General features: G+C 38.7%; 1 protein-coding gene across 1 annotated transcript; it reads left to right on the forward strand.

Annotated features, from left to right (window-relative positions):
- Positions 1-11: 11 nt before the first annotated feature.
- LOC144651599 (nonsense-mediated mRNA decay factor SMG5-like) lies at positions 12-22,739 on the forward strand. The gene is made up of 21 exons (XM_078511545.1): positions 12-205; positions 4,030-4,128; positions 4,877-5,000; positions 5,745-5,901; positions 6,502-6,579; positions 6,679-6,768; positions 7,583-7,661; positions 8,851-8,973; positions 9,123-9,182; positions 12,581-12,837; positions 13,305-13,988; positions 15,393-15,544; positions 16,191-16,266; positions 16,721-16,902; positions 16,978-17,034; positions 17,606-17,719; positions 18,805-18,861; positions 19,048-19,201; positions 19,689-19,779; positions 20,097-20,174; positions 20,800-22,739. The coding sequence occupies exons 1-21, from the start codon at positions 135-137 to the stop codon at positions 21,044-21,046; spliced, it is 3,030 nt and encodes a 1,009-aa protein (XP_078367671.1). The 5' UTR covers positions 12-134; the 3' UTR covers positions 21,047-22,739.
- The last annotated feature ends 235 nt before the right edge of the window (positions 22,740-22,974 follow it).

Below are 22,974 nucleotides of genomic sequence, written 5' to 3' on the forward strand. Positions count from 1 at the left end.
GTTTGGAAATTCGACAGGAAGCAAAGATGTCGGTAGTGAAGGAGATAGTTCTGTATTTTCGTAAAGAATTGTGTAATGTTATGGCCGTGATTGCTCCATCAAAGGAGTATTACCAATGACTATCTTAAGTGAGGATGAAAAAAGCTTCGGTGGCAGAGGATAACAATGCAAATGTCCAAGGGAAAGAGGGAAGTAGACTTAACAGGTGAGAGGTTTTCGCTGTTTAGTTTGCATTGTAGCGATTCTTCTGCTCAAAAAACGCTCACGAAATGCGGTTTATAACGGCGAGGTTTTTGTTTTCCACTTTATAAAACTCTTCCAAGGACATTCAAGCTACTGATAGTTGAATTGAAAGTAACAACTTGCAAACAAAAGTAGTTTTTTCAAGAATAATCGCGATTCAGCCTTGCATAAATCTGACAAAAACCAGCGAAATATTGAAATTCATTATTAGTGCTCGCTCAGAAGTTATCCCGAAGCTTCTTGCGTGATCGAGTTAGCGACAGTTTAAAAATTGTAACGGGTATTTTTGACGAATTGCGTTTATTTATTGAGTAACGATTTATTTATTTTCTTTCGAATATTTCACTTTGCGTGCTATAAAAAACGTCTCAACTAAAAGCGATTGATTGTAAAATCAGACTGCTTCTACATTGTAGATCACCGATTAAGGTTGTTAGCTACATCTGTGTAGAGTTGAAATTAATTACTAAATCTGAAATTGATTCAAACATTTTAAAATTTCTTAGCTTTGTACAGTTTCACCTTAAAATCTTAGTTTACAACATAGCTAAATCAAAATTTGTACACATCTTTTTATTGACCAATAACAGAATTTTCTACTCCAAATAGCTAGATGCTTCACTTTTTATCTGCACCCCTTTACCAAGTGTGGCCGGTTTTGACGTAGAATTCAAAATTGTTTTTCAAAGAATGTTGTCACAAATTAAATTAAGGCTTGGGTTCCTACAGTCCTTGGGGGTGGGGGTGGGGGTAGTGCAGGTAGATGAGTTTTGTTTAAATTTGTGCCAGTTATAGAGACTATCAGATTTTATTACAAGACTCTCATCTCTCAAAACAGAGAGAGATGAGACACTCGTCTCACAAGAAAACAGGCAAGAGGCGGTAACTTACTTAAAAATTGTGATTTTTATGTAGAGAATCAAAATTATGATGGCAATCAGCCAATCTTAAAAAAAGAAACAAAATAGATCATAATCTACCAGGCATAACTAATCGATGACATCAATGACATCAATGAAATCAATGAGTAATCAATGAGTAATCGATGGGTAATCAGTTGATTAGTCATTGATTTAATTGCCGATGATCAATGAGTAATCAATGACTAATCGATAGGCCACAAAAGTTTTGGTCATCAATTAGTCATTGATTGCATCGATCAGTCATCGATTGCATCGATTAGTCATCGATTGCATTGATTACTCATTGATATAGTCTCGTGGTTGAAAACCGAAACTTGTAAAGTATTTAATACTCAAGCTTGTACACACTATAACAATATCATGGTTACACGTGTAAAAGGCACAGAAAGTAAAAGTGCTTGCAGATGTTCCGGTGCGTAATGTAAGTGCTTATGACGGCTGTCTTCCTAAGCCGAAGCAGTTTTACTTTGCTGACAAACATCCACCGACCAAAAACTATGCCTCGTACAGACAGTACTTGTTAGTTTCATTTCCAGACTGGTTGGTTTTCCTGTTCAATTTTTTTGTTATTAAATAAAGAGTTGGGTAAAGTGAAATATTGAAATATCATCTGTATTTGTGATTACCCCTTCACGTCTTGATATGCCGGAAGGTTATTTGACCTTTTGTGAGGGCGTAATTTCGTCAACAAGAATGCCAGTTATAAAGCAAAATATGACTAACATAGAAAATCACAAAAAATGGTACAAGAAAACAAGGAATGTGTCTTGTGTGCAGGATGATAGTTGATGAGTAATTGATGGGTCATCGATGAGTAATCAATAACATAAATAGGTAATTAATTACCGTACATCAATGAGCAATTAATTCATCGATGAGTAATCGATAGGCCACAAAATTTTTGGGCTTCGATTACTCATCGATTACTCATTGATCATCGCCAATAATCAATAACTAATCAACTGATTGGCCATCAATTACTCAATGATTACCAATTGATGTCATTGATCATCGATTAGTTATGCCTGGAATCTACCAATCACCATTTGTAGATACAACGTTTTGAGCCCATTGCAAAGTGAACCATGGACTAAGATTAACATTTCAGAGTTCATATGATTTTGAAAAATGCAGTAAGATTTAAAGTTGTCTCAATTTGAACAGTTCATTTTAACAAGGCTAGATTAGACTTTCATGATCCCAGCTGAGAAATAAGGTTTTTATAGAAATTCTTGAATAAATATTTTGGACCCATCATTTAAAGTTGTTAAAACCTTTAGCTAATAAGTCCCTTTAGCAGAAACTTATAAGGGGTTGAAATGTGTAACACACGTTCACAGTGTTTGAATTATCAGTTTTGCCAAGTACTATATTTTAGGGTTTGCATGCGCCTTGAAAGTCCTTGAATGTTAAAATAAAAATTCAAGACCTTGAAAGTCCTTGAAATTGGTTTTCGGTCCTTGAAAGTCCTTGATTTTTTTATTGAACGTCAAAGGGCTTCAAGGCAATGAGAAGACCGCCAAAATAAGTGATTTTTTTAGTTCTTCAGCAAGCATATTGATCAACCGTTGATTTGGGGTAAATTTCATGAAAAAAGGTCCTTGACATTTCCAAGAAGGGTCCCGGAAAGTCCTTAAAAAGTCCTTGAATTTTTGGCCTGAAAAAGTGTACGAACCCTGGTATTTGTAAACATGAAGAGTTTGTATGGAATGCTTTATACATGTGATGACACATGCAACACCATTTTCAGTTTTGTTGTGAGTTACTTGAATTCTGACTTAAGGGTCCTAAATTTCTTACAGTAACTGTATCCAAGTGAAGTTCTCCAGACTACAAAATGATGATGGAACAGGAGAATTTAACCAAATTTAACTTTATTCAACGAAGCTTGTTAAAAAAAAGGTTAAAAAGTATGCTATTGAGCGTAAGCTATCGTGCACTGTGAGTTTAATCCAAATATTGCAATATCGATTGGTTATTTTTTTCCCGTGATTTTTCCAAATATGGTACTAAATAAAAACAAAGGTGCAAACGCTCCATACAATATAAATCATAGCGTGTTACATGTTTCAACCCTTATAGGTTTTTAACTTCAGTTGATAAAGTGTCTTGTAACAGTCCTGAATAATGTTTACTATAGTTTAAGATGCTACATGTAGTGCACATGTTATACACAACTAGACATTTTACCCTATTTCATGATTTGAGTGAGTCATTGAAAGTAAACATGGTATATGATTTATTAAATTTATCAATACCGGTAACATATACATACATACATACATACATACATACATACATACATACATACATACATACATACATACATACATACATACATACATACATACATACATACATACATACATACATACATACATACATACATACATACATACATACATACATACATACATACATACATACATACATACATACATACATACATACATACATACATACATACATACATACATACATACATACATACATACATACATACATACATACATACATACATACATACATACATACATACATACATACATACATACATACATACATACATACATACATACATACATACATACATACATACATACATACATACATACATACATACATACATACATACATACATACATACATACATACATACATACATACATACATACATACATACATACATAAACTTTATATAAGTGTCAATGCTATTTAGCTAAAGAGCTAATTGGGGACACTAAAATAAATATTACAAATATAAAATATAAAAATTACTAATATTATATAAATAGATATAGAATATAAAGTAAGTGAATCAGTGAAGGTAAACTTGGTATACATGTGATTTCTGTTCTTGTAGATCCTCTATGCAGCTGGCCAATAGAATTGACATTCAGCTGAGGTCTGTTGTTGAGTGGCATGAACTTTTCAACCCAGATGCTGTTCTGCTTAGGCAAAGGTATTTCCTTAATAATTACGATGTGTGTTTAACAATACCCGATTCCCTCTATAGCACGCGCCTGCAGGGAATCACGGTAGTTGTATTCATCAAACCATGCGCGAGAGTGGCAAATAAATGATGATGATGATGATGAAAATTGGGCAGAATATCACCTGGTACTATACCGACAAGGCTCTAGGCTGAGTTGGCTAAATGATAATGATTATTAATTTTTTTTCTTATTCAACAAATTGTCAACAAAACATATCTTTATATCACAAAAAATCTGTATGTCTGGATAATGGATAACAAGGACTTTCTGACCATATTTTGGCATCATGCAAATTTGTTGAATAATAAGTGTTATACATTCGTAAATTTGGGGCATAAAAATTGTGTGCTTGAAGAATCATGCAAAAAATATCAGTGAAGAGACTGTCAGAAATATTCACTGACCTTCCAATAATATATTGGATATTGGGTCATCTTTGGAAATGTAATAGTCTTTAGCTCAACTTTAGCAAGCCTCAGATTATCTAGAAGCCTTTGTGTCGGCAGTTAAAACCTTTGGGTCAAATTTAAAAGTCTTTGTTGACATTCAATAATTTTTAGAAATCTTTAAGTGTAATACATGTATGTCCTTCGCAAAAAAATAATTAAATAAAAATTTGAAAAATACTCCTGGCTAAACCATTCAATCATAGGTGTTTCCTCAAGCAAAAGCTTTTAACAGTTTTTGGTGACAGTTATTAATTCACTTTGTCAGGTTGAGAGCCCAGTGTGAGAACTTAATTCTTCACCATCCCAAGGAGTATGGCCGTAGAGCTGAAGAGCGGCTTTGGAGAAAAGTTTTTTACGATGTTATCCAGAAGCTGCGGAATCACAGAAAGGTAATAGTAAAGTACTTAACTTAAATGTCTTTAATACATTATAGCTGTATATGTAAACGTTTCAAGAAATCACATGACAAGGCCACATTCTCACTGACCCATTCCCCAGAAGTGATTAGCCAGAGGTCACAGCCGTTTTGGTCAGCGCCAAGAATCACAACCTCTGGTCAGCCTCAAATCTGCCTGTTCAAATCTGATTAAGTCTAAAAGGCCAAAGGTCAAAGAATTGGGTCCAGCCAGAGGTCGCATTCTTGGGGTGGACCAAAACGATTGCAGTCTCTGGGAAGGAGAATGATGAAACTGAAGAATATCATCATCTGTATGTAGTAGGGTTTCTCTTGATGTACCACAAAATTATCGATGGGACTGTGTACTTAACCTTATGATTAAAGACATTAGAAGTTGTTGCTCAACAAATTGTCACATTGCCTATATATGGTCAGGATGTCTTTTTTATCTGTCATCCATACAGCACATAACAGATATCCTGGGATATACTGAGCTTGCCAAGATTCATCTAAAGTCTTGCGAAGTGCCCCACGACCACAGCTTATCTGCCGGTAGCTGTAAAATGCATTTCGCTGACAGTTTTCTTAATAACAAAACAATTATCCTGCTCAATCTTGTGAAATATCGTCTGATTTAAGCCAACTTGGTCTATGGCCTTGTTGGCTATCACGCAAAAGTCCACTGTCATGATTTTGCAGGTTTAAGGGTTTGATCTTTCACTTTTGTTATCTGTAGATCATGGAGGACGATACCCAATCTCTTGATGGAGTTCTTCGTACTCATCTATCCTCTGCAGCAGGGTATTATTATCATCTTTTAACACACCTTCAGCTCTCTTATCAGCTGACTGTGGATGCTGTGTTGTCATGGGGATTTCCTTCTAGTCGGCAAGGTAAGAAGAGTCCCAAGTTGTTGTTGTCAACCATGTAAGAAATTCTTTTTACTTTAAATCTGGCTTTGAATTTTTTTAGTTTCTAAACATTTATAGAAAGAATGAGAAGTGCTAAGGGTCAAACATTCCTCAACTGCATATATTTTGATTTCTCTCCAACTTTCATTTCAAACATTTTCTATAATTCTGAAGAAAATCAAAGAAAATGCTGTCTATTTGTTTTTGAATTTTTTGTTTAGGAAACTTTTTTGTGAACTGAATTTATTTGTCTTAATTGGCTTTTAGCATGAGCAGGTGCCAAATATTATCTTGGCTATTTTCTATGTCTAGAATATTATTGGCAATAAGCTGCTTTGTAACAAAGGTTTTATTAGAATGCCTGTAGCACTCACAAGTGTATGTCTGTGTTGTGGTGTAAAAAAAATAACAGGTAAAAACGATTTTAAACTAGTTTGATTTGTTCTTGTAAATGTGTCTGTTTATTCCAACATATTCCAGCCTAAACAACTACATATGTCCAGCCTAAACAACTACTGTATGTCTGTTGTTAATCAATACAATACTCACAAAGTGTAATCATTTCTTTTGTGTTTTTCACAGCTGAAGATAAGGATGATGAAATTGGATCTTGGGCAATAAGAGCATGTCAACGTTGTCTTATATTCTTAGGAGATATTGGTAAGACAGTGTAATTTGAAATATACAATTTTGTTTATTTCTAGATACACTCTTTTTTTAAGCATGCCGTAATTTGGTCTTTTGGTGTTAATGTTACAGCTCGATATCAGTCAGATCTTGAGGGGAAAGAAGCCATCAAATTGGCTGAAAGGTTTTACTTTGAGGCAGCTCTTATCAACCCTGATATAGGTAATGTAAATCCTCCATACTTAGAGTTTAGCATTAATTTTCACATGATGTCCAGTTATCAGTATTTTATGGCTTTTCGTCCAGTGACTTAAAAGTTTGGTTTGTAACCTCTTTTAGTATTTTTTACATTCTTTGAGATCTAATGCGATATCCTTTTATTAGCAGTCAGAACTTCCTGATTGATACTGTGATACTGTGTTCTTGGATTTCATGTTACGTCATAAAATTCTGAAATCAAAATTCACTAGGCATGCTAAATTTTCGTTGTCATTAGGCGAAAGATAAACTAAAAATATATATTTTTGCAAATTTCCAGATCAATAGTGTCATTCGTTTTTAAAACAGAGCATTTTGAATATTTGAGTTCTCTGTCGTATGTGACATCAAGCTGAGTGCCGTGACAAAGCTGTTTTGTTTGAAAAAAGGCCTTTCCTTTCCATTTTGTGCAGAATGAACATTTCAGATATAATAAGTGGTGTTTATGTGAAAGTGTACTTGTCTAGCTCTTAAGCCAAGGATGGCCGCTGTTGTAAACAGAATTGAGTTCCAGATGGTTTCTCTGACATCACGGCCGCCATTACTGTGTCCCTCGGCAGGACACAGTTATGGCGGCTCCATACTAAGCTTTATAAATTTGCTTGGAAAGGTTCGGAATAACTCGCGAACAGTACACCGCACAGACCCGAAACTTGGAGAAATTGTTTATCTATTAATCATCTATAATATTTGAAATTCATAGCTTCTGTAGTTGAATGGTTTCGAATTTATTTTTTGATTGCGTGACAGTGAAAACCAGCAATTCCTTTTATTGTAGGTATGCCTCAAAATCAACTTGGAACACTTGCCGGAACAAAGGCTTATGGCTGCGAGGGAGGATATTTTTATTTGAGATGGTGAGATGTTTTGTTTAATCCTACAGTGTAGATGGTACAGTTACTGACGGCAATAGCTATGAACAGGCCCCCTAAAATAGTAATGGCATATAGAATGAAAAAATGAAATTGAAAAGCCGAGTGAGTCAAGCGCATTCTTGCAGGGGGGGGGGGGGACACCATGCAAACCACTGGGTAGCCTGTTCACTGGCTAGTGCAGTGATAAAGCAGTTTTCAATTGAGTGTCGTAAAACCAAAACCAAAGTAATTACTCTGGTGTTAAGTCGAGAAATTTCAGTATTCTAAAGGAATTTGTAAAGTGCCAGGCACTCATGCGAAAAAGGACTGGACGCTATATGACGTCTCGCAACGTAAGCAGAAAACCATGTGCTCATGTTATGTGTTCTAGCGAGCGAGCGAACGAGTAGAAAATGTAGTTAAAGAGCTGAGTTTATGCTGATAAATACACAGGAGAAACTTGTACAGTGTGTGGATTTCCTGTGTAACATTCTGGGGGCCTGTCCGGGAGAGTTTTTCCGAAGGAAGTGTGTGGATTTCCTGTGTAACACTGGCCAATCACAAAGAACACAGACAAGCCAGTAAACCAATCAAAACTTGAAGCAAATACATGTAGCTGGTACAAAGCGTGGGAAAACGTGCGCGTGCAAGTCACGATTGGTTTTGGTTTTAGTTCTGATTGGCTTAGAAAGTGGCGCGAGATTTTTAAGCCAATCACTAAGCGTAGAAATGCAAAACCAAAGCAAACGCAAATTACTTTTGACACTCAAGTGAAAACCGCTCTATTTTAATAATAAATTATTACCATGTTGACTAATGCAAGACAAAATCATACTACCTGAATTTGAATTATTACCAAAAAAAGAAAAGAAGAGTTCCATTGCCCCGTGGCATTTATAATGTTTTGATGTTTGGGAAACAAGGCAGTGGTGGCATGTACCACATTGATGTTCCTCCTTACATGTAGCTCTGTTTCTGATCTTGTGCAAAAAAGATTATCCTTGAAGGGTGAAAATCAAGCAGGGGATATGCATTGAATGAAAAGTGGGTCAAGTACTTACAGTCCTTATCCTCTTAGTCCCTACTTATCCCATGGTTGTCAGTAATGCCTATAAATTCACTTTTGGGAATATGATTTGTTTGTTGGAACACAATGAGTTCCTTTTGACAAAGCTGTACTTGTTTGTTGCAGTTTGTTGTCAAAGGAGGTGTTTGAAGGTGCTGAAGGGAACTTGCTGAGAATTTTTGAAAAGAACAGGTCCATTCTGCACAGGATTAAGGAGTTACCTCTGGATGAACCTCGACCCAAAGAAAGGTGGGTGGAGAGGTGGAGCACCTTAATGTTCCAGCTGGATTTTAAACCTTATTCTAACAACACAAGTTTTGAATATCGTTACATGTAAAATTAATGGATGATATTATTAGGTATTTGGTTTAACTCTTTTTGCTTTCCATTCCAACCAGGTTAAAGAGATTTCTTGTTTATTTCCTCTACCTCCAAGACGTTCTGTACCAACATGAGAAGTGAGTCTTATCATCAGCTCATTCCATTTTTCTTTCTTCTATAATATTTTAAGTACTGGTATGTCACATTATGTTAACACCCTGAGACCAGCAAAAGTTACTAGCTTCCACTTAGGAGAGGGTGTTTGTTTATGGGAGTTTGAAATGTAGTGTTTGTATGTGGACCATGATGTAGTGACTGGTTATGGTAGGTGTCCATTATAGGGGGGAGAGTTCTATGTATAAATGCATGGTAAGAGACATGTTTTGTCAAGAGTGTATGGTAACAGTAGGCTTGACAAGCATTCTTAATGTTGAGAGCTTTTTTAGTGTTGTTTTCTTGTTTAGGAGATAGCAATAAAGAAAGTGATCAACTAAAGGGTATATTAAACGAAAAATACCAAAATTACAGTCAGGAGTTGACATTAATACTCTTTATAAATTCTGACGCTGACTTATTTGAGCGTAAACAACGCTCATAATGTACTCAAGACGTTTCGACCGAGAATCTTCGGTCTTCTTCGGTTGTTATCATGGCATAAAAAAAAACGGCTTTTTAACGGTTTCACATTTGTACGCGTGCGCGAGTGACTAATACAAATACACGCGAACGCTGCGCGAGACTATGAACATTATGTAAGTGACTTATATACATCAGGGATGTCTATGTGTTCATTTCCCGCATTCTGGTCCCTCTGCGAATGCCACGCTTCTAGGAAAAGCCTCTTGTGGTAATCGCCTGCCTTGTCCACCACCGCTGCATGATTGAAATCCATATCATGGCCAAACGTGTTCGCGTGTTGCGCGATCTTAGAGTTTTTGTCGCAAACACGGACTGCTCTTTGATGTTCTTTAATTCGAGTAGCTAACGCTCTGTCCGTTTGTCCATAATAGGTAAAATTGCAGTCAAGGCAGTTAACTCTGTAAACTACACATCTAGACTGGAATGCTGTGAGTTTGTCTTTCGGTCTGGGGAAGCGTGTGCGTAACGTGTTAAGTGGTTTAAAGCCAACTTTGACCCCGTTGTTGCGTAGAACTTTTGAGATTCTTTCAGTTACGCCTTTCACGTAGGGTAGAACAACAAACGATGTTGCGGCATCATTTGGAGTGTCGCTGCTGTCTGAGACACGACGATTAGCTTTGCGATGAGAATCACAACTCTTGATAAACCGCATTGGATAGTTATTGTTCATCAAGACTTTAACCACATGCTCCTTTTCTTTGCGTTTCCCTGCGCTTGTTGATGGGATATTTTCCGCTCTCTCAAGGAGTGTATTCACCACTGATCTCTTGTGTTGAGTTGGGTGATGCGAGTTGAAATCTAGATATTTGTCAGTGTGCGTTGGCTTTCGGTAGACGTTAACCTGTATGCGCCCGTTCACTCTAGTTGTTGCGGTGTCTAAAAATGAAAGGCCGTCGTCACCTTCGACCTCGCTAGTGAATTGTATGTGCGGGTTAACAGAGTTAAGGTGGTCATGAAACTCTTGCACATACTCCTTTTTTAGGCATACGTGGCTGTCATCGACATACCTGTACCACCATCGTGGAGGATGCGGGGCTGTTGAAATCGCTCGGTCTTCTACAAACTCCATCACTAGATTGGCTATGGTTGCACTAACAGGCGAACCCATAGCGCAGCCAAATGTTTGGTGATAATGTTCTTGCTCATAGGTGAAAAAACTGTTCCTCAAAACGAACTCTAGCAACCTCATGATATTGCTCACGGAAATGTTCGTGCGTTCCGTTAGAGTTATATCACGCTCCAATCTATCGCGAGTAACTTGTAGGGCCAACTCTACTGGGATTGAGGTAAACAGAGAAACAACATCAAAAGATACCATGACATCATCCTCTGTAATCACTTGGTTTTTTATCTTCTGGGCAAACGCGGTGCTATTTCTCACTGAGTATCTCTCCTCCAGCAGAGGGGATAAGATAGAAACCAAATGCTTTGACAAATTGTATGTTGGTGCATTAATACAGCTGGTGATTGGACGAAGAGGTATGTGGGCCTTGTGGATCTTAGGAAGGCCATAGAAGGTTGCAGGGGTTGCATCAGTGCTGTGAAGGTGGTGATATAATTTGGGTTCCATTTGAGTTTTATCACGGTCCTGAATGCAAGGACTGGAAGGTCCTTTTCGACTCGTGACGTGGGGTTCCTGCGTTTGTCGGTAATCTTCTCGTACGTGTTGGTATCATTTAACAAAGTGGCGATCTTTTCTTTGTAAATCTACCGTGTTCATAACAACAACGGATCTGCCTTTATCTGCTGGAACGATGGTAACAGAAGGATCCTGTTTTAGGTTCCTTACTGCAGCAAGTTGTTGCTTCGAGATGTTAGAAACTGCCTCAGGTTTACTGTTTTTTAAGATGTTGACCACAGATGCACGTATAGTCGCTTTAGAGCTTTGGGGAAGGTTATAAATTCCCGTTTCAATGTTTGCTATGAAGTTGGACGTGGTTAAAGTCTTGATGAACAATAACTATCCAATGCGGTTTATCAAGAGTTGTGATTCTCATCGCAAAGCTAATCGTCGTGTCTCAGACAGCAGCGACACTCCAAATGATGCCGCAACATCGTTTGTTGTTCTACCCTACGTGAAAGGCGTAACTGAAAGAATCTCAAAAGTTCTACGCAACAACGGGGTAAAAGTTGGCTTTAAACCACTTAACACGTTACGCACACGCTTCCCCAGACCGAAAGACAAACTCACAGCATTCCAGTCTAGATGTGTAGTTTACAGAGTTAACTGCCTTGACTGCAATTTTACCTATTATGGACAAACGGACAGAGCGTTAGCTACTCGAATTAAAGAACATCAAAGAGCAGTCCGTGTTTGCGACAAAAACTCTAAGATCGCGCAACACGCGAACACGTTTGGCCATGATATGGATTTCAATCATGCAGCGGTGGTGGACAAGGCAGGCGATTACCACAAGAGGCTTTTCCTAGAAGCGTGGCATTCGCAGAGGGACCAGAATGCGGGAAATGAACACATAGACATCCCTGATGTATATAAGTCACTTACATAATGTTCATAGTCTCGCGCAGCGTTCGCGTGTATTTGTATTAGTCACTCGCGCACGCATACAAATGTGAAACCGTTAAAAAGCCGTTTTTTTATGCCATGATAACAACCGAAGAAGACCGAAGATTCTCGGTCGAAACGTCTTGAGTACATTATGAGCGTTGTTTACGCTCAAATAAGTCAGCGTCAGAATTTATAAAGAGTATTAAAGGGTATATGTTGTGATGTTTCATGTTCCACCAAATTATCTAGAGATTATTCTATGTGGAGAGAGACAGATTATTCTATGTGGAGAGAGACGGCTCATTTGCATATTACAATTTCTCAAATCCAACTTGAACATCATTGCTTCGTTTGTAACTGAAGGTTTTGTGTGAATTTATTCTTTAGCTCGCCTGAAATAAGCAGCGAGGACACTGGCCATCTGTGTCAGTCTGTGTTACAGGACTTCAGTAGTGTCCTGTCTGTGGACCCAGCCTCCTCAGGCACAAACAAGCCGTCACTTGAGAATGGTCTCGCCTCTCAGGAAAATGGCGGCGGCCTGGAGCATGACGTCACAGATGACGTGGAGGGCGTTATAAGTAGCTCTCTTATGGTGAAACTGGTTGTCATGGCAATAGCCACTGTGACCAGATTGCAGTCAAAGGGTGAGTTATTGTCGGTGTAGTGAGAGAAGTGTGTCACGTGTGAAATACCTGTAAAACGTTGAAACCAGAGTGTAAAGGAGTACAAGAAGAAGAACTAAGAAAACTAGTTTATTGCAAAGTCTAACATGGAAATTCAGCCATTTTCATTTTCATCCTGAAACCAAAACCAAAGTAATTAAAATGCCGAGCACAACGTCCGAACACAACACAATGGCCCAATTAGAACCCAGATTAAAAATATGTAACGGGCGCCAAGCGCGGGAAAACACACGTGACCAAGTCGTGATTGGATTTGGTTTGACATCTGATTGGTTGAGAAGTTGGCGCGAGTTTTTCAAGCCAATCACAGAGCGTAGTAATGCAAACCTAAAAGCAATAATAATTGAACATCATTAGGCGAGTTGCCTTCATAGCTAGCTTGAATTCTCCCAGGCAGTACTGTAAGAAATGTATTCAATTTTTCGCAGGTTCTCAAGAATCGTCAGTAGCAACAGCCTTTACCTTAGCGTTTCTTTCTCTTCTTCTTCAAAACTGTATTTCATCATTTGAGAACTTCTTAGCAAAAGAACATTCCAATCCCGAACACCCTGTAGCAAATGGGCCAACAAATGCCGCGCTCTTGCACAACGGTTTATCCAAGCATGAAAACTCTGTGCAGGGAAGCAAAGCGCAGAGCAATTTTAATGAAGCAAAGAAACTCAAGAAGGTCATGAAACATCGGCGACGAAGACGGAGGCGAAGAAATATCGATTACAGCTTCGAGAGTTATAGCGGCAGTGGAAGTGATTTGGATGAATCAGCAGACGAGGAGGAGGACGAAGATAGTGATTTGAGCGAAGGCGGAGGAGAGATTGACGAAATGCTGGATGATTTGATGAGCGAGGAGGAAGACAGTGAAGATGTTTGCATCGAAAGTGAGTCGGACAACGAGAGCGGAAACACTGGATCACTGCCCAAGACTGTGTTCTCTTCTGCGAATGGAAAGCACCACGAGAACGGAGCGTTCCCTAGATCAACTGAGAAGCTTCCCAGTCATCAAACTGTTCAGGACAAGCTGGGATTCAAGGCCGGTTTCTTGGGACAGAATGGAGTGTCAGTGGGAAAAATGTTCAGACCGGATTTGTTCAGTGATGTGAGCGACGCTGAAACGGGTAAGACGGTCATGCAATCACAAATTGTACTGAGGCTTGAATTTCACTTGGTGTAAATATACTCTTGCGTGATTCGTTCATAAAATCGTCGGGGGCATTTTGCGCACTATAGTGTTCAGAATTGACGTAATGCAGGGTGTCAAGTTCCTATTTTTTCCTATTTTTTCCTATTTTTTGGCCTGCCTCCTATTTTCTCCTATTTTTTCATGAAATTCCTATTTTTTCCTATTTTTTAGGGTTTTCTCAGGTACACAGAAACATTGTGAAATATTTGAAATGAAATTGTCAATAAAATTGATAAATTCTACAAAAAACTGAAACTTCATGACAAAAAAGACCGCTTTAAAGCCTTTATGAGTGATTTTCTTCTGAAACTCGTTCCTAGACTTTCTCAGTGCTTTTGATAGCATGCAAGATAGTGAGGATACTCTGATGCGAGAGGAAGAAGTAGTAAAAGCAGACTTGAAAGCGGCTGATGAACTAATGATGCCCTTTCAGCAATGTTCAGCTGTCAACAAACAAACTGTTAATGTAGCCACAATGATGCTTGACACTGCTAAGACCAAGCGAGACCAAGCAATGCAAAGCTTGGAGAAAATAGGACAAAAGAGAAAACTGTTGACTGACAAACAGCACAGACTGTTAGAAAAGGCCATGTCCTCAACAGCAAATGCTGCCAAAAACGAGAGCAAAGCTAAGGTTACCCAATCTGCTAAAAGAGCCAAAACAGTATAGTGTTGGACTTTTTGATTGTTGATTTTTCAAAGTCGTGGTTGGCTTTTATTGTAAGAAAAACATACATTTGGTGAAAGTGAACATTACATTGTTTCGGTTTGTAAAAAAATTAGCTTTTTATTCTCACAGTTTTAAAGGTCTAATGACTTAAAGTAAAGGCATCTTGTGAAGTATCTAATGAAATTTGGAATCTGGTAATTGTTGTAGGATGAGTTGTGCTTGGTAACATTTGTTTATACGGCAATACATTGTGGATGTATGCCATTGTGCCTGTTAAATATTAAAGCGTTGGGTTGTGAAACAAAGTTGCTGTTGGGAGTGTTAAGAGGATAGAACTCAAAGAAATCCTCCTATTTTTTCCTATTTTGGGGTGAGAATTCCTATTTATTTCCTATTTTTTGGACATTGTCATTCCTATTTTCCTATTTTCTAAGTGCCATTTGTCACTTGACACCCTGCGTAATGCAGTTTTGGAGACTTTTGTAGTAGAGCCAAGCTTGAGCCTTGCGCGTTGACCTTTGTCTGTACGTTTAATCTCAGTGCAAACGCCTGCACTTTGCTAGTGTAATTTGGAATCCATTTTCATCCTTGCTCCTTGATGGGTTCCTGTCATTTGTCGAGTATTCTTCTACAAAATTAAACCATCAATATTGGATTTTTTGTGTGTAGAGTCATCCATAGCGTCCAGAGCTGAGATTCTTCGAGACTGTGTGGAGTCTAAGTTACTGAAGGCGATAGCAGGACAGAAACTACTACCAGCAATCAAAGTGTTGACGGACTGGCTGAGACTGAATGGACAACTGGTCATGACTTGTGTTGAGGTATGGATTCTTGGTTTGAAAAACGTCATTTGTCTAATTCAGCAAATCATTCTTTACCCGTGCCAGTATATCCCGAGAGGGGAGACCCAAAACCATTTTACTTGGCAGACTTAAAACTAAAAATCCAGTCTGAAATATATTTTCAGGTCGATGTTTTTGTACATTTAATCCAGCTTTCTCCGTTAGTTCTGAGCGCTTTTTCCGGAGATTACAACACAGCCGCTACGGCTGTTACTGCGGCCTTCGAACAAGCGTCTCGAGAGAGTGGAACTAAAAAAGACTAAAAGCAATCCAGCTGGTTAGGATGATATGTGGTGTTTAATGTAGTCAACAGGGCGCGAAGCGCGATGCTCGCGTGCGAAGGACTGAGGACCAGCGCCGACCGCGAGAGAGAAGCTCCTGTCTCACACTCCGCGCAGGCGCTTGGCCCTCGCGCTTCGTGCTCGTGTTCGCCCTCCACGATGTGACCCGATAAACCGCCTGTTTTGTAGGCTATGTCCAGTGCAGAGTTTGTGAAGCATCCGCGCGTAGCATTAATTTTTTTTTCACTACATTGCTACACGACTCCCGTACAACTTGGCAAAACGAATTTGATAGTACGTAATCGAAACGCTGTTTCTCTTTTTCTTTTTCTTTTTCTTTTTAGAGCCTCAGTGCCTTGTGGTCCAGAATGGCTACTCTCCTAAACAAGTTTCCTTCTTCAGAGCAGATCATGGCTGCAGGTAGGATTGGAGTGAATCAAACAGTTTGATTATTATTTACTATGGTTGTTTAGGCGATTTAATTGCCGTTTTTTCCTTTTCTTTTGGTGAAGCGGAGTTCTGTACCAAGTCAGCGTAGATTGACAACTTTTGTAGACTAACTGTTGACTTCGCTGACTTCCGTTGGCCAGGACTTGCATGTGCTTGCACTGCCTTGCGAGGACTTGCGTTTACTTTTTTAAAACATCCATCTTCAGTCAGTTTTGTGAAGTTTCCATTGTGTAGGTTACTAAAAGATCTAATAAGCTCTAGTTTGATAATAGTCAGTGACAGACAAATGTTTGAGTTATGAATATTCCTGACTGCAATTTCAACGTTTATAGCTCTAGAAGTGATCATTATCAAATTCTCTGCATGGTAGAGCTCTCCCGCGATAATCATTAGTTTTGAGAAATCGTTGTTGTTTTTGCCTTAGTTCCTTTACCAAGATTAGCAACATGGCGGAGTATCCTGGATGAGACGCTCGACGAAAACTGGGTCCAAACACGTGGTCTACCGGAAGACGTGTCGCTGTTAGGATTTACACCACTGGCCACGATACACAGCAGGCTCGACCGGAATTGGAGTAGGCTCACAAGGGACTGTCAGTACCTGGAGGTAGGAACATGGCTGTTGCAAAACGTTCCTTACTAAGATTGTTAGGTTTCATAACTGGTTATTTTGTTGTTTCAGGCTGCAGTTCGAGTTCAATGTCTAAGAAGCTTTGGAATGAAGCTTGCCTCTACTCAGGTACGCCGTACACCTCAGTTTACAGTTATCACCTATATATTGCACCCTTGCAGTTTTTCAATGTTATCAATCACATCGTACATTCAAATGTAAGTAATAAAACTGTCTTTATACCCATGGCATGCATTCTACTATTGAGGGAACCTGGGCTGCAGTCGAGGAATGACATTCTTTCTTCACAGACAGACTGCATTAGCTTAATTTTGTTATATAAAATCGTGGTCTTCAATTTTTTTTAAAAAAATACATCTTTTCCCCAATTTTTCAAGTTTCCGAGCTCTCTTTGCAACTGTTTTAGAACGTTCTGGTTCAATACCTAAATGAGCTGTGAGATGTTTAAGATTTTTGTTCCATTTTGAAACAGCAACAAACAGCAAAGTCGGACAGAGCCTTTTAAAGAAGTTGATGTTAGACATAAAATATCGTCCACTTTCCTTTTCATTTCCCATCTTGCGTCTAGCAGTTGACGCCTTTTGACTATCGCTTACTGTGAATGATGTTTACTCACGTCGATTGATTATTAAGAATGCTGTAGTTTACTCTCCAGTGATATGCATGTTATTATCGACAGGAGCTGAGTTCGTTTGCGTGGGATCAGAACACTAAGCAGTTTCTAGGACCTCAACAGATGGCGGAACGAGAAAAACTGATGGCTGCTGATAAACGACACACTCCATCGCCTGTGGTAAGACCTGCTCGTATGACATAATTTATTATAATATTTTTAACAAAGTTTCTTGATTCTTGTTGGTAAAAAAACTGCATAAATTACTGGTGGAAGCCGTGATTTAAGCCCGGGCCAAACGAGGATGGGAGTTGATGAGAGTTCAAATTCTCGCTCTCGTTTGGCATGGAACTCTCATGCACTCTCGTCGACTCTCATGCACTCTCATCGACTTTGAACGTGCTCAAGTTTTTCGTGAGAGTCGACGAGAGTTTGACGGACTCTCGTTCTCGTTTGGTCCCTCATCAGCTGAAAACGTCTTCACTGGCTTCCAGTATGTTTTAGGATCGAGTACAAAATGTTGATCCTAACTTTTAAGGCAATTTATAAAAAGCTACGATAAAAAGCTACGATCTTTTTAAACGAACAATTAAGACATACTTGTTCAAGAAAGCATTTGCGTGTTACAGCTAGAGCCTCTTTTAGCATGACTTCCACGAATTTTAGTTTTAGATTTAGTTTTAATTTTAATCTTGAGTTTTCGATTTTTATTAGGAAAGTTTTTAATTGTATTCTTATATATCTTCATGTAATATTTGTAAATTTGTTTGTTTGTTTGTTTGTTTGTTTTTTTTTTCCTTCTTTTTAAGTTTTAAATTAACTTGATGTAGGCGCATTTGATCATATTCATATGCTAATTTGCGGCGAATAAGTATTAAATTATTATTATTAATTATTATCCTCGTTTGGCCCGGGCTTTAAGGTCATTAATGTTTTGAAGTTGTCAAATTGCACTTGCCTTGGCAGTTTTGAGAACTTTCAAAACATCACTCGTGTACATAAATCGCGTATTGCACTCGCGCTCATGCGGTTTTTTTATTAAATTAAATTATTAATTAAATTAAAGCTTTATTTAAACTGGAAAGAAATCTATCAGCATTTATAAAAAATGCTGGTCTTAACAAGATGTCCAGTAATAAAATCTAAGATTAAAATTACAATACATATAATTTACCTAAAATCTACTTTTAAAATATAGATTCTTATACTGAAGTTGTAATTTACTTATTCTACGACGGATGTGTTCTTCTATTTTTGTCCATCAGGGAAATCAAGATCGTAGATCCAGAGTGATGAAGGTTATGGCTCAACAGTTACTACAGGTAATTTAGTAAATTGTACAGTACAAAATTTACGGCAACCAGCTTTCATGTCTAGTTATTCATGGGACCTCGACAGAACGAGACACAGCGTGAATGCGCAAAGCGCAGGAACAAGATGTCATTAGCTAATAAATATTTGGAGCTTTGGAGTAAACGAATTAAAGCGTCTTACTTGACTGTTTGCAGTCTGAAGTTGCTGAACTGGAAAGCACCCTTAAGACAGCTCCTCGTGGTGGTACAGTTTATCTTGTCCCTGATGCAATGGCACTGTGTACTCAGCTTCATCTGGTACGACGACTGATCGTCTCAGAGAAACTTGTCATTATAATTCCTATCCAAGGTAAGATTAATAGTTGTTTTTCTTTCATCATGCTTGTCGTTTTATTTGTTTAAAAAAAGTCGTTCTATGTGTACAAAATAATCAGAACTAGGGCGTTTTCTCCTCAGAATCATGTACAAACGTAGACCAGTGGTGCGAATTTGGCTAACCCAATTTCTTCCCGCGCTTGGAAACGGTGACAAGATTTTTCGCGCTAGACAACGGTTGCATGTTTTCCCGCGCTTTTTGTCAGCTGCATATTTCCCGCGCTTGGCACGGGTTATACGTTTTTTCACGGTTGACACCGTTTACATGTTTTTTAGCGCACGGCTCCAGTTGCATGTTTCCACCGCTTAGCAAGCTACAAGTTTTCCCGCGGCGCTTGGCTTCCTCTTTAGTGCTAATGGCCAAATAACGCCATTATTATGAAAGTGATCTTGTACGTAGTTTGTGTTGGTTTTTCTGTTGTTACTTTTTAATCAATGCTGATTAATCCGTGTTTTTGTAGTGATTTCCGCGCTTGACGAACTAAAGAAGTACGACAGTGGAGCGAGAGAGGCTACTAAGTTTTTGGAGCAGGAGTTCAAGAAGGGAAACAGGTAAATCAAGTTGTATTTTCAATCACACTCTTGTCAGACCGCTTTATACTCAAACTTTCGCCAAACCGTTTTTACAACGCCGTATTTGCAACAACCAAACTTAAGTCTTCTTGTTGGTTTACAGGTCTGTTAACCAATCAGCGAACATTTTCTGTTAGCTGTTGTACATTTCCTAAGGGAAGAGGTTTGAGGTCGGTTTTGTGAGGGTGAACTGGGAGGGGGTTATGTAATAATTCACTGTTGTTCCCCTTTGGTTTTGGTTGAATGTCCATCTTAAAATTGTCCACAATCTCACATCCTAGTCCGTTGTTTTCCAGATGGATCAGAGCACAAAAAGACAGCGAGACGATGGATGGAGGGCGGCGACGCGGACGTTATGAGGACGTGGCTGTGTGGTAAGTAAGGTATTTCCTTGTATCAAGACCTTCAGGAAATTTCAAGTAGTGGCCAGACAAGTTATGACTGCGCAAAGTACAGAAAAGAAGAGGAGTCAGTCGCTAAGAACTTCTGAGCAGACCTGGTGAAACATTTGTGTTCAACAGAGTTCGAATAAAAACCTCGCCAGGGTAGACAAAACTGCACCACCAAAAATTAAAGGAATTAAAACCTCCACCGAATAAACAAAAAAAAAACGACTTCTCCCAAAACGTGGCCAAAATGACAGTGAACATGTACATGTGCGTGTTCACTTTCATAGGTTTCGGTTGTTTGTTTCCTTAGACAGCACCCACCTGGAAGAAATATGAGTGATCAGAAACTTTTTTAGAATCGAACAGGGCCAAGGAGGTCTAAATTTCACAAGAGAGGGCAGGAAAGCTCATAAGGTCTGTTTAAATGTCTCAAAGGGTTGTTCCAATCAGAAAAAGCACTTTGCCAGGTGTAAAGTCCTCGTCGCTATTCAAATACAATGTTGAACTACTAGCAATACTCCCTTTAGACATTATTACAGATAACTTCCACAGGGGTAAAAACTTCAGCAAATTATGGTCTTTTAATAACTATTTTTTTTTTTTTTTGCAGGCGATTTAATCAGATCATCAACTGCTGTCGCTTTTTCGTGAGTCAAACTGGCCAAGGCCTGGTTACATTACTGACTGGAGCTGCATCGTACGAGAGTCCAAAACGAGGCCAGAGAAAAGGCGTGACCTGCAGTGGTACCCGGGCCACCCCGGAGGCGGTGGAGCTGGCTCGGAGCTGTGGCGTCAATGTGGAATCACTTCGCGCGTTTTGCGCCCGATTCTGCAACCAGACCAAATCAGTTACGTGAGGTAACGTGGAAGTCCAGATGTTCTGGAAGTGCTAAAGATATAATGGGTTGTGTACGTGACCCTACCAACCAATACTCTAGGGCTGAAAAACGACGTGTGTCCCAGGACTACCAACCAAGCTGGGACTGAGCAGTCTAGATAGAGTAACTACCACAGGGTGACCAGTGGTTTCCACTTTGTTTAAAAAGGTGTTAGAGAGTAACCTTTAAGTATGGCACTCGCGCTTGAGTTAACTTTGTAAAAGTGGTTAACGGCGGACTTTTTTCTGCGGCCTTTAAAGCTTTCATGGCAAGCTCAGCTTTCATGGCAGGTATATCTCGACTTTTCTGTATTTCGAGCTTTTTTCAGTTGACTTTGCGCCAAAAGGAATAATTAAGTCGAGCAATCTAGACCACTGTAATGTCAACCAGTCCTCATACTCTCCCCCTCAGGTATGATTTCTTCAGTTGTGGGAGGGTGGGGTCGGGAGTAATTTGTACTCTGGTCAATGGGAAAACTTCAAACGCCACTCGGGTTTTCCGGAAGTGGAAGTAGTAGAATTAAATGTAGTAAACGAGTCAACAATTAGTTTGTGCTCTTAAAAGTCTTCATTAAGAAGCTACATGTTTGTGAAAACCTTTCCAGATTTATTTCAAAGGTTGTGATTTTAGGACGAGAAGGGGAAACTAGTTCCTTTTTCATTTCGTTTATTAAAGGCCGTTAGTAAGGCCTAGCTCATGTGTTATGGTGATGACTTTTGGTCCAAAGATTGAATTTAAAAGTGTGTCTGTTATCCTAAACATTAATTGTTATTAACTGTGGCAAGATTTGGAGGCTAGTATAAAGATTTTACCAGATCGGCATCTCTCACTGGAAAACTATGATAAAACTTAGGGTCGGTAAACGACAGTCTAGCTCTCCTTACTTTGACATTGCTATTTCGTTTGAAAAGAGCTTATGCGAAAACCCTTTCTCACGATCGGTGTCTAACAAATCGTAAAACTTTCTCGCTGTGAGTAGGACTACAAACTGCTAAAGTTCCCGTGTTTTGCTTTCATGATTCGGTTTTCTGTAATAGCAGGACCCAGGATATTCCAACACGTGTGCTTAGGTTTTGTGAAGTGAATGAAAAGCAAAGTTTCACACAATCTTTCTCGTGTGATGTAAGACGATAGTTTTTTCAAAGTTCTAAAATTAAATGTATGTTGTATAATGAATGTAGCATGAGATTCGACTGTGTTTTCACTGATTCTCTTCACACCTTTCCAGTAAGATTAAAATGAAGTGGGAAATAACATAGTAAAGTGGTAATATAGTGACTGTAGTATTTAATTAAGTCAAGCATTCATGTGTTGCTAGAAAATTTATTTGTGCTTAATTAGTGAATTCGTGTGTTGCTTGCAATCTCTCTTCTCTTGAAGACCGACGAGCGGTTGTTGCCTAGGTTACGAATATGGCGAGAAGGGAGTGGGGCCTAACCCTCCTGGGTTCACGCCCCACTGAGTTAAGAAGAAATAACTTCGAGAGAGGAACGGACTGCAAGCAATTTTTAATGTGCGTATTGTAAAATCAACTGTTCGATCTTTGTGACAATGAATATGGTGAAGGTAAGTTTTCTCATAAGTGTTGTAATCGACGTTTAAAATGGCAACATGTTTACACAAACCACACTTGTATAAGAATAGATTCGATTCAATAAAGTGTCTACATGTAGTATTTTATGTCGTGATATTTCTCAAGTGATTATGAATAGTGGCAGGTTTCCAAAGGGTAATAACTACATTATCTCGTCATAGCCTTCCTATATCCTAGTTTGAAAAAAGACGATTAAAGTTTTAGATGGATAATTCGTTTGATTGGATCTGTCTACTTTTCCATCACTTCAGACGGATGGTAACTAGACGGATGAACTCAAGAAGAGTTACTTGACTCAAATTATATTGTGTCC

The sequence above is a fragment of the Oculina patagonica genome, chromosome 1 (assembly GCF_052425735.1).
Source record: "Oculina patagonica isolate OP01 chromosome 1, crgOcupat, whole genome shotgun sequence".
Lineage (NCBI taxonomy): Eukaryota > Metazoa > Cnidaria > Anthozoa > Scleractinia > Oculinidae > Oculina > Oculina patagonica.